Source organism: Aspergillus candidus, assembly GCF_002847045.1.
Source record: "Aspergillus candidus strain CBS 102.13 unplaced genomic scaffold BDW47scaffold_35, whole genome shotgun sequence".
Lineage (NCBI taxonomy): Eukaryota > Fungi > Ascomycota > Eurotiomycetes > Eurotiales > Aspergillaceae > Aspergillus > Aspergillus candidus.
Genome location: NW_020194040.1, coordinates 24,641 through 36,564, shown reverse-complemented (window position 1 = coordinate 36,564; position 11,924 = coordinate 24,641). Strand labels below are relative to the sequence as shown.

The 11,924-nt window shown below is 52.4% G+C and overlaps 4 protein-coding genes across 4 annotated transcripts; 2 read left to right on the top strand and 2 right to left on the bottom strand.

The window, feature by feature from the left end:
• Positions 1 to 274: 274 nt before the first annotated feature.
• On the top strand, positions 275 to 1,471 carry BDW47DRAFT_108536 (snoRNA-binding rRNA-processing protein IMP4). Its single transcript, XM_024813257.1, has 2 exons — positions 275 to 304; positions 383 to 1,471. Exons 1-2 carry the CDS (start codon positions 299 to 301, stop codon positions 1,256 to 1,258), a joined length of 882 nt encoding a protein of 293 aa, XP_024670427.1. The 5' UTR covers positions 275 to 298; the 3' UTR covers positions 1,259 to 1,471.
• A 266-nt stretch (positions 1,472 to 1,737) lies between these two features.
• Positions 1,738 to 2,909, bottom strand: BDW47DRAFT_127197 (BRCT domain protein; the record flags this gene model as incomplete). Its single annotated transcript, XM_024816679.1, has 5 exons — positions 1,738 to 2,064; positions 2,136 to 2,245; positions 2,326 to 2,385; positions 2,462 to 2,662; positions 2,735 to 2,909. 5 exons carry the CDS (start codon positions 2,907 to 2,909, stop codon positions 1,738 to 1,740), a joined length of 873 nt encoding a protein of 290 aa, XP_024670426.1.
• Positions 2,910 to 3,147: 238 nt separating this feature from the next.
• On the bottom strand, positions 3,148 to 5,721 carry BDW47DRAFT_108534 (bifunctional anthranilate synthase/indole-3-glycerol-phosphate synthase). Its single transcript, XM_024813256.1, has one exon. It carries the CDS (start codon positions 5,571 to 5,573, stop codon positions 3,276 to 3,278), a length of 2,298 nt encoding a protein of 765 aa, XP_024670425.1. The 5' UTR covers positions 5,574 to 5,721; the 3' UTR covers positions 3,148 to 3,275.
• A 213-nt stretch (positions 5,722 to 5,934) lies between these two features.
• On the top strand, positions 5,935 to 11,866 carry BDW47DRAFT_108533 (nucleoporin). Its single transcript, XM_024813255.1, has 4 exons — positions 5,935 to 6,146; positions 6,206 to 7,142; positions 7,196 to 10,291; positions 10,350 to 11,866. Exons 1-4 carry the CDS (start codon positions 6,079 to 6,081, stop codon positions 11,709 to 11,711), a joined length of 5,463 nt encoding a protein of 1,820 aa, XP_024670424.1. The 5' UTR covers positions 5,935 to 6,078; the 3' UTR covers positions 11,712 to 11,866.
• The last annotated feature ends 58 nt before the right edge of the window (positions 11,867 to 11,924 follow it).

Genomic DNA, 11,924 nt, shown 5'->3' with positions numbered 1-11,924 from the left:
GTCCCTCCAGTAAGTTGAGGTCTATCACCGTCACTGTAGATATCTGTAGTGATTATTTGAGGGGAAATGCCAGCTGGTGGATCCAAGATGGCAGGATGTTGTTGTGAGGATTGGATAATGAAGGTGGGAGGAACATTGAATTGCGATCGGCTTAGTTTTATCGGACGGATTGCCGCCAAATCCCACACAGCGTGCGGTGGCCAATGCGGACCACTAGTGCAGCCCAAGAAAAAAAGTTGCCCGCCGCTTTTCCCTCCGTCGATGTTCAGTGAGATTCCCCACCAACAACTAAACCAAAATGCTGGTAAGTCCTTGATCGATACTGGGAAATGACGGTTATAGCGGTGGTGTCACAGCTTACTGATTATCTATTTCACTGTAGCGTCGTCAAGCCCGTGAGCGTCGAGATTATCTCTACCGGAGAGCTTTGCTTCTCCGCGATGCCTCTATCGCCGAAAAAAGAGCCCAGCTGAAGGCTTCGCTGGCCTCCGGAAAACCCCTCGACCCGTCCATCGCCGATGATAAAGCGCTTCGCGAAGACTTCAAGTACGATGAGTCGCTCGAAAAGGACGGCGACGCTGTAGACCTGGACGACGAATACGCTCTCACCTCGGGAATCGTCGACCCGCGTCCGATTGTCACCACGTCTCGAAACCCTTCCGTTCGTCTGGGTGCCTTTGCTAAGGAAATTCGACTGCTCCTCCCTACGTCAATTCGGCTCAACCGCGGTAATACTGTGCTTCCCGATCTGGTGTCGAGCGCAAACGGTGCCGGGATGTCGGATATGATTTTGCTCCACGAGCACCGTGGTACGCCCACCGCCATGACCATCTCCCACCTTCCTCACGGCCCCACGGCTAGCTTCTCGCTGCATAACGTTGTCCTCCGTGCGGATATCCCCAACTCGGCTCGCGGAACAGTGTCAGAGAGCTACCCCCACTTGGTTTTCGAGGGGTTCAACACGAAACTCGGTGCGCGCGTGGTCCAGATCCTAAAGCACCTGTTCCCTCCACGCGAAGGTGGAAAGGTCGGCAACCGGGTTGTCAGCTTCGTGAACAAAGAGGACAGTATCGAGGTGCGACACCACGTTTTCGTCAAGACGGGCTATCGCGACGTTGAACTGGCCGAGGTCGGCCCGCGGATGACCATGCGGCCGTTTGAGATTCGCGGAGGGTCTATTGAGAAGAACTCCAGCGGTGATGTCGAGTGGGCGCTTACGCAGTACACGAGAACGAGCAAGAAGAAGGACTACCTTTAAAGCGGTTTAGCGTGCTGGTGTCGTGTTTGGATTTTTACGAAAGGAAAAGAAAAGTCTGCTTGGCGTACAAGGTGTTTGGATTGGAGTGGGATTATCAAATCTAGCATTTGACGAGACAGGAATTTCTGATAATTATTGTATGTATACCCACAACTGGGGAGAGACGGCGAATATACATTCGACTGCCAATAAAAAATAATAGTTCATCTATCACCTTTTCTTGTGACCATTTGAAACCCGTATTGCTCCGTCCAACTACCTAACCCAGATGTGAAATACTTTATTGAGCCATGCGATGCAGTGCTTCCAATGAGAAGTCACTAGAAACGAAATAAAAAGGGAGAGCGAAAAATGCGAATCAGCAAACCAAAGGAAAGAAACACAAAAAAAAGGGATAGAAACAAGATAACAAATGAAATAAAACCAAACGGCCATATCAAGCCCCCAAAGGACAAGCAAGAACGACAAACCCAACAACCCTACTTGAATTTGCTAGCATCAAAAGCATCCCCACAATCCCTCTTCAGAATACTAGACAGCAGCCCAACACGCTCATCATAATGGAACCATCCCTCATGAAGGGGCAGCGCGTTTCCCTCGTCATCCGATTTCGGCAGTAGAGGAGTGGTGCTCGCTCTCTCTTCCCATTCCAGACCGGTCTTGTCTTTGAAGAACGCATTGAAAGCGGATAGGGCGATGTCGAGAGTGCTATTCAGTGGCGCTAGGAGCTCGATTTTGGACACGCCTGTGCGAGTGTACTTCGTGTAGGTTGTGTATGTGTGTGGCTCTTTCTTGGTCTCGTAGATCTGAGGGAGGGAGACATTCTTGTTAATATAGTGGGTTGTGAAGGATGGATGGGGTCGATAGTGGGTCTGACCTTGAGCTGGAACTTCTCTCTGGAGTTTCTGGAGAGCTGCTGCCGGTAGAGCGTTGCACTGTAGATTGTGTGGTTTTCCTTGCTCATGTAGATCTGATACTCTGAGTTGGCTGGTGAATGTATCAGAGTCGTCAGTTGATTAGGGCTATGCTTCTTTCGCTCACTTGAATTTCCATGCATGATAACTCACAGGCAACAGGTTTGGTTTTGATAGAACGAGAGGAGGCTTTAGCAGAAGCTTTAGCTTTCCCTGTGTGAAACAAAGTATTAGAATGAATTCAGTTGATCCGTGGCTGAACAAAGATAGATATATTGAAATGACATACCTGCACCCTTCATCTTGACCTCCTTGGAGTTCTTCGCCACACCCTTCTTGACCTGCGATTTGCCCTTCTTTTCCTCCTTCACAACATTCTCCAGAAGATACTGCTTCTCCGCTTTGGGCTTCCGAGTTTTCGAAAGCAGCGAGTCACTCAGCCAGTCGTACGACACGATCTTGACAGTTTGGAGTTGCTTGGCCATTCGCACTAGTAGTAGTAACACACATATACCGTTAGTGTCCTGCCCACATCATGTATGAAGATACAGTACTGCCTTACCGGCTTCGACATCTTTCTTGTATGCCTCGACAGTCGAGATGAGATGGGTGACGCCCTCGACGACGCTCTTAGAGTACTGGCCTCCATTGGCTTTGATCCACTGGGGGATCTTGTTGCTGTTGTTGCCGAAGTCCCCGGCGGAGCAGGCGTTGATCTTTTCGAATGTTTTGCCCATTTTGGAGCTTGTCTTGCCGGTGGGGGTGTTTGCGTTGAGAAGTCAATGTGCTGCGGGATGAGAGTTGTGTGGGGTGTATGTAAAGGAGGAATCTGAAATGATGAATAGAGATTGAGAGAAGAGTTTACTTATTGTGAGGTATGGCTAGAGTAAGATAGTAGGCTTAAGTGAGAGATGCAGAGTCTATATGTGAAGTCATTCTTACTGATGATTATATGAGATGTCTGGACCAACGGCTCAAAGAATAGTGAGAGCAGTGCAAGTGAATTGAGTATGAAATAAAGCCGAAAAAAACTCGTAGTAAGATCGTCATCATAGATGCGTGACACAATAAATCCTTATTCTAATAACGAAAAATGACAATATCTATGGGATGCTTTTGACTGCCTGCACAAAAGCTCGGATCTTGTCCAGGTCTTGAGCGCCGTTGGTCTCCACACCGGAGCTCACATCTACCCCGACAACCTTCTGCCCTGATTGACCCAGCTTCTTGACCGTATCGACAACGTTGGTGGGGTTCAAGCCCCCTGCGAGGATCACACGCAGACCATCATCGCCACCAAGGACTTGCTGGACGTGGGTCTGGTCCAACAGTTCACCAGAGCCACCAGCCCCGGAGTCTAGGAGGGGCAGTGTGTGGTAAGCCCGGCGTGAGAGTCCAGGCTCGTCGAGGGCGAACTTGCGAATGACAGGAACCGGAATTAGCCTAGCCCAATCTAGGGGCTCGGAACCATGCAGCTGGACGACATCCAGGCCCAATTGCTGCTGCTTGGCCAGCACGTACTCCAGAGGCTGATTGAGGAATACACCGACAAGCAACGCTCTAGTGGGGTGGCGTAGCAGCTTGGCAGAATGCTCAAAGTAGTCGATGGAAGATGCGTTCGACACTCCTTGGGTTTTGGCGATGGATTGAGAGCCAGGGCGCGGTGTCGATTTGATCAGTTGAGAGATGCGCAGAGCGACATCATCGGGAACACATCGTGACCGCCCCTCAACGAGGATGATCCCGATCAGATCCGCCCCCGCTTCGACCGCAGCTCGTGCTCCCTCCTCAGAACGTGTGCCACAGATTTTAACCAAAGGCGAATTTTGAGACACCTTAGGGAGTTGTTCCGTGGCTCCCCCGAGAAGCTCTGCAACAAAAGCAGATGTGTCCGGAGCCCGCATAAGTGCTTCACCGACCAGAATAGCTCGGACTCCCTCATTCTTGTAAGCCTCTACATCCTTGGGGCCTGATATCCCACTCAACGCACAGACAATAGTGCTGTCGGGGACTTGATCCATCAAACGACTTGTGGTGCCCAGGTCAACCTCGAAGCTAGTCAGGTCCCGATTGTTGACACCAATCACCTTAGACCCCAGTTCTACCGCAATCTTCATTTCCTCGGGTGTGTTGACTTCAACAAGGGGTTCCATGCCTAGACTCTGCGAGTAATGATAGAGTCTGGCGAGGAGTTCGGTGCTAAGCATTTTCACGATAAGCAAGACCGTGTCGGCACCAGCCAGACGGGCTTCCAAGATCTGGTATTCGTCGAAAACGAATTCTTTGCGTAGAATAGCAGGTCTGTTCGTAAAGCCCTCTAGACTTTGACGGACTGCGCGCAGATCATCAATGCTCCCTTTGAACCACTCTGGCTCTGTGAGAACGGAGATGACGCTGGCCCCGGCTTTAGCATATTCCCGTGCTTGTGCGGGAGCACATGCCGTCTCAGCGATCATGCCCTTGGATGGAGACGCCCTCTTAATCTCAGCCATGAGGGACAAGGGGTATGGCGACTGTCTTAAGCGGTTAGGAAAAGAAACCTGCGGAGGCGCGATGTTGAGATCGTAGGCCGCCTGGAGGTCTGCGGGCCGCTGAGAGGGAATGGTTTTCTGGACGGCAACAGCCGCTTTGCGGTGATCATAAATCCGATCCAAGATCGAAACCTTCTTATCTGCCTTCGCAGGGCCGTTCGAGGGGGCTGAGCTAGGCGCGGGGGCGGTCGACTTGCCATTGGCTTCCCAAGTCCCTGCGGTGAGTTTGAGGAAGTTCCTGAACATCGTGCGCCCATTTTCGGTAAGGATACTCTCCGGGTGGAACTGAACGCCTTCCACCGCGAATTTTTTGTGCCGTACGCCCATGATGACGCCCTTGCCACTGCCGTCGTTCAATTCCGCATGCGAAGAGACCTCCAAGCAATCAGGGATGGTGGAATGGGTGCCTGCCAGAGAATGATACCGAGTCACCGAGAGGTCAGCCGGAAGCCCCTCGTAAGCACCCCTGCCATCATGCTTGATGACCGACGTCTTCCCGTGCAGAATCTCGCCCGTCACATCAACCTTTCCGCCGAACGAGGAGATGATGCATTGCTGGCCCATGCAGACCCCGAACACAGGGATCTTCCCACTGAAATGCTTGATCGCGGAACTGCTAATACCGGCGTCGGTCTCCGGGTGACCCGGACCCGGGCTGATCACCAACTGGGTCGGGTTCAGGGCGATCAGGTCTTCCAGAGGGATCTCATCGTTGCGAAACACTCGCACGGTGGCCCCTTCTAGCACAAGATACTGATACACATTCCAGGTGAACGAGTCGTAGTTGTCAATCAGGATGACGTTGGAGGCAGTGTCCAGCTTCGCGGCCCTGTTGGGATGGTGGGGTGAATGGTCGACTAGATCCGCCATGGTGACTTGGTCTGAGGGGCAAATCGTGTCAGTAGTGATATTGTGGCTCGACAGACAAAATCCAGACAAAACCCAGTCGCCTGATTGAAACCAAAAGATAAGAAGAAGAAGGAAAGGGAGTGCTCACCTCTCGACAACACTTATCAAGGGATGAATGGCGGTGATACAGAAACTCGTGTCTGTTTGACTCACTGTGAGAATCGGACGGCTTGCCCGATTGGGAAACTCGGCCAAACAGGACAAACAGGACAAACTACTGGCCTGACCGCTCTGGCACTAAACCCAGATAGAACAAAAATGAATTGTTGACTCTCTCTGGTGTACCAAAGTTAGGCGTTCCTTCAATTAACATTTTATTATTCCTAGAGGTCCAGCTTAGCTGCGGCTTGTCTTCTTTCGCATTCTTTACTACCAACCAACGCTCTCTCTCTCCTCCTCCGACATCTCCTCGCCCATACACTTGCTGTATCTGGAAGTACCTATGATGATATAGCTTGTTCCGCCAATGGCTCCCGTTTCGGAAGCCTATTTTCCGTCCCTGGATAGATGCTTTTCTGGGGACGTCCAGCTTTTGTATGCGCCTGCTTCTAGGAACGTGGAAGGGGTGTCTGCTAATACTCGTGCGATTCTAGATCCTGGAAAACAGCCTTCCTCTATACGTGTAACCCTAATGATCATGTCGATGACGCCGGCAGTCTTTACGCATTTTTGTCGCATCCCGAGAGCGTCCAGCTTCTTTCCAATTTCCTAAATACCTTTCCCCCGCGGTCCGCGAAAACGAAGTCCGAATTCGAATCCAAAACGGCCGCAATCCATGCAGAAACTTCCGCGCAAGCTTCCTACGATTTGAAGGAGATCAAGGCAGACGCCCTGTGGTTGAGTGAACAAGCGGGGATCGACGAGATCAGTGCACTGCGAACGACGGTCTTGGAATGGCAAAGCCGACCAGCCACGCGACTGCTGGCTGGGTTTACAGAGGAGGAGACAACGAGCCTGCAGGGTGCTGCCGGGGCCGAGAACTTTCGTGTGTCTCTAGCTGGACCCAGCCTTGCCGACGTCCTCAGCCAGAGACCAGACGAGGATGCATCTAGCTTTGCATCGGGGGAAAACAGACGCCTGCGACTGCGCGAGTTGTATCTATCGGAGAGGGTCCACATAGTCAAGACCGCCCGCAAGCTCCTTACCCTGCATTTGCAAAGCGACATTGAAACAAGCACCCCGCCTAGCTCCGAGCAAAATAAACGGACTCAGTCGCTATGCAAATTAGGGGGCACCGTCTTCAGGAATAAGTTAGAGGGAGAAGGGTGGTTCGCCTTCGTGCAAGCTTGCATCGAGGCCATCAAAAGCCGCCTTTCCGCACTAGAGACAGATGGCGGCTGGCTGGCGGCTGAAGAATGTAATGAAGCGGTGGAAAACATGTGGAGGACAACCTTCGTCGAAGAGATACTGCATATTGTGCAGACATTATTTTTACAACTTCAGGCGTCTGCGAGCATACCTACGGCGGACCTCCTGCTGTCCTGGCTTCGTGTTATGGTGGACTACAACTTTCTACAATCCCTGCAAGTCGTGAGTAGTATCATGTCTCCAACCTCAAGCTCTTCAGAAACTAACGTGTGAAGTTATGCGACAATCCGGTTGAGGTTCTGCTACCTCTCCAGGGCTTTGCTTCCTTGACAACCCTTGCATTCATGAAACTGTCTCTATCAATCCCAACTATCATTGACAAAACAGCGTCCGGAGCGCGACCGAAGTCGCCCTATTTCCTGTCCAAGGAAAATGTTGGTGAAATAACTGAAATATTTATGACCGCGGGCGTGGACCTGAAGATAGCAAACCCCGGTGCGTTCTCATGGGGGTTGATCTTGCACACCCTTAGAGAGCTAGCACTTAGCGATAAGGACGCTCGCGAACTGGAGCAGTTTCACAGCGCGGTCGATTCTTTTCAGTCCAACACACCCCACTCGAGTTCTGGGCGGGCTTCCGAGCAGTCATTGTACGAGGAGGTGATTGATTCTGCCCAGACCCCCAAATTTACAACCGACGAATCTATTGCCCTCTTGACTACCGATGAAATGAAGGCCACGGTGTTTGATACCATCATTGCCTTGGCCACGAAAGTCACCTCTACTTCGGCCGTCGATGATGCGTTGCTAAATTCGTGGTCCCGGGTGGTGCTCTTGGATCTCATTCGGGTCGCTGTCATCTATCTGGATTATAGCCCTGAGATAGTCCAGTCCGTTTTGGCCATCCTTGCTGGACCACAGTCGGGATCCTCATGGCCGTTGAACACGTTGTCTGCTGTCTCTACTGACCCCCGAACGATTTTCCTGAAGGACGATCTTCTTATGGATAACATCTTCAGACTGGCGCGCTCGCGGTTCCCATATGAAATGGTACCTTTTTTGAAAATCTGCCGAGCCCTAATTAGCAGTCATTCGGTTAATGAAGAAGGTGTCCCCGTCATTCTCGACGAGATGGAAAATATGGAAACATTCACGCAGTCTGTACCTCTCGATTTCCATGGCTATGACACAATCCGCGAAGACGAAAATGCCAACTTCGTCACTTTGATCAAGTCCCTTCCGATGATGGAGTCGGCCCCTAGACGACAAACGCCGGATAATAAACCAGGCAATGCTCTGATTGTCACAGGCTCCTCGGAAATTCCCGCGGCGGCTGTTGGCCAGGTTGTCTCCGAGTCAAGGCCTGCCGTCATCATGTGGCAACATCAGTACTCTTGCCTCAGTTATCTTGGGAGCTGGTTGGAAGAATGGAATGAAAGTGGCGGCTATTCGGCTGGCTGGGGAGAGGATTGTATTGCAGATATTATCGGACTCTTCGCGGATCTTCTTGTTGGCGCCAAGAACGCGCAATCGCCGGATGGCGATGGCTCCGGAGCCAAGAGGATATTGGAGCTGGCAAGCGATGGGTTGTCACGGCAAAGCGACGTCATTTCTGTCATTTTTGAGATCCTCGAGCACAATCTCTCCAATATCGGCCCCAGAGCGGGCTCAGATATCATTCTGGACTGCACAGTTGCTTGCTTGCGGTTTGTTTCTGCGCTCCTTGGCGTCCTTCCAGGCAGAGTCTGGCCGTTACTTTCCCGGAGTAGCTTGCTTGGCTCTGACGGGAAGGGAGGTATAATGACTACAGTCATTTCAGCACTCGAGGTGACGTCGGGAGATTACCCGTTCCTTCTTGAATGTGTCCGGTTCTTTGAAGCGGTTGTTGATGATGCAGCTTCCCGAGCTGTCGTGAGGAGAAGCCCTCATGCGCTCAACGGAAAAGCCCTAGCTATGTCGGATTGGACCGCGGGAATGCCCTCGCGTATGATGCGAACAATATTGGTGAATTTCGTTCGGATAATGGTCGAAGTTTACAACAGCAACGGCAATTGGCGATTCAATGCCCTGGAGCAGAAGATTGAGATCAACACCGTGCTTGCAAGTTCCTTTGAAAGGATACTTTGTTACACGTACGGGACGGGCGATATAACGAAGCTCGATACGAAAGTGACGGGCGTGTTCTCATCATCGGCGGAATACATCCTAGATGTTTTGAGGCCGCAGTCTGCTGCAGACTTGCCCTTCAATCCCATCCTTCGACTCATTGTCGAGGGCCTCCATACCCCTCCCACGTTGTATCTTCGATTCTTGGCACTGATAACGAAGCAAACGAAGTCGACGTTAGCACTTGCAACCCGACTTCTACAGTCCGCCCAGCTCCTGGAAACCTCGCACTCCCTGCTGGAGGTTCAGCTGTTCAAAGCAACTCCAGTCCTCGTAAAATTGTACGCTTTACATGATGCTTATCGGCTACCAACCTTATCTCTTCTCAACACTCTCATCTCTGGGGCTGCTCAAAATCCTACAGATGAGCCGCCTTCTTTGGTTGGCCATCTGGGGGCTGAATCGTCCTGTCTCTTCCTTGATGTCCTGTCGCAATTTGATAGACCGTTTGGCGACCGCGGCCTTCATCTGGCCGGGTGGCATTTGCTGTCAACGATTGTCAGCAAGCGGCAGCAGTGGCTGGCAGTCTACATCCTCACGGGGTCGTCCCCTCGCCATATGTTGAAGAAGGACGGCGCGGGCAAATCTCCAGCTATGAGAGGCACACCTTTCTTGCGCATTGCCCTGGACCAACTTTCCAATATCGAGCACATTGATCCCCAAGTCGCCGTGGCGCTTCTCGAGTTCGTGTCTCATGCGCAGGAGAATTGGCCGTGGGCGACCTCGGAGCTGAAGAACCATCCACAGTTCTTTACCAGTATTGTGAATTATGTGTCAAAACTCAAGCTGTCCTCTTTGGCCGTGGAGGAGCAAATCTTCCGCACCCGCATTGCAGCAGTGGTCGCCGATCTTTGCACGGTTTACCTGCACTCGGCCAAGGAGATGCATGATCGCTCATTCTATAAAACATTGATCCCGCTGGTTTCTTGGTACGCCAAGGGAGCAGTTGAGGTGCCCGGATACAATGGTTCTCTGCATGCGAACCTGAAAAGAAACTTTGAGTCGAGATACTCTGGTAGTGCGCTGACCGAATTCAAGAGAACGCCCTTGCAATCTCGCTCGCTGGGACGGGATTACTGCTATGATTTGCACGTAGGATCAAAGTTGTTATCTTACGATGTGGCATGGGCAGGAAAACGAGACCAGGGATTCGCAGGAGAATTCGAGCGGGCCAATATCAACCTGTCTTTGGTTGAGGCCCAGGTGGTACGTATGAGCATCACTGGTATACAAACAATGTCTAACAATCATGTTCTCTCTACAGAGTCTTCTCAATAGCTGGAAGTTTTTCGCAGTTGAACACTGCGCGGACTTCATGGCGGATCGTGAAGTACAAAAATCGATGGCCAACGTCGTGCAATGCTGCCTGACAGCCAACACCAAGGGCGTCCCACAGGAGGCAATCTTCGAGCGGATCCAACAGAGCCGAGTGGATTTTGCACAGGTTCTTCTCCAACGATTGGTGGAGACCGGGGCGCGAGGTGCGGAGGTGTTTGGCTTGCTCTCGGTCGCGTGGGATGCATTGCGCACTCGGCGCGCCACATATGAAGAGGCCCTGGTGAACGACGACACCGAGTATTACCGATCTCTTCTCAACGTCCTGTTTTTGTCTCTCCAGTTCCATCTCAATACCCCCTCACGATCTGCCCCCGAAACCCTGACCAAGAAGGCGGAGGTATCGTCCGATCTTAGCGTGGTCGTCGAAGCCGTGAAGACCGTGGTTGCCCAAGGGTTCAAGACCCTGACTGCGTACCTGCACGACCAGCCCGACAAATGTACACCAAAAGACTTCGCCATCCTGACAGCCATCCTGCAGAGCGCACTGCAAGTGAAGAACGTGGACCGGCTTTACGAGCACATGGCGTACCACATCGCCGAGAACGACGTCGTGCGCCACGCCACATCCCTATTCTCGTGGGCCGACCAGCTCGCAGTTGCAGGCGACCCCGTGTACGGCGAGCTCAGCGTTGCATTCCTCGTCAAGCTGTCAACGATCCCCATCCTGGCCGAGCACCTCGCCGTGGAAGTGGTCCTCATCCGACTCTCGACCAGCCGACTGGCCGATATGTTCCGACAGCCCAAAGGCTTCGGACCCTTCGACCCCGTTCCCCGCATGTACACGATCTGGACGCAAGGCTTCCTCCCCCTCTGTCTCAACCTCCTGTACCACGTCATCCGCATGGCCCCGGAGGTCGCAGCCTTCCTCAACCAATTCGAAGGCCAGCTAGCGCGCGCCGCCGATTCCTTTGCAGCAGGCCGCACGGCCACCACGGGGCCCTCCGCCCGGCGGATCTCCCTGAGCATGGCGTCGGAAGTGTACTCCCTCGCACTCATCTCCTTCATCCTCGGGCAATTCCGCGAAGCGGGCGCCAGCCTCGGTGTGGACGCGCAGGCGATCCAGGAACTAAAATGGGACAAGGCGCAAGTGAAGGAGGACATCGAAGAGTTGCTCGAGCGGAAGCAGACCCTGCGGGTTCGCATCGGCGCCACCAACGAGAAGGAACTCGAATTGACGCGGCAGAAGCCCGTCGATCCCTCGTCTGGGGCGGAGGACCGGCTCGAGGAGAAGATCATGGGCCAGTTGAAGGCGACGTTGGTCTGTCTTGGCGGGGAGGAGACGTCATGATTGGATTGATTTGATTTGACACTGCAATTAGCATGTCGGGTTCATTTGTACCATTGCCGTCGTCGTTGTTCTAGCTTAGATTTACGCATGTTTACGGTGGGACCGTCGTCCTGATAGCAGAGGATGGGGAGTAGGATATCGGCGGTGGTGAATATATTTCTTTTTCCTTGTGTTCCATGCTTTCTTTGCAGACAGTTTTTCTTGGCCGATGAG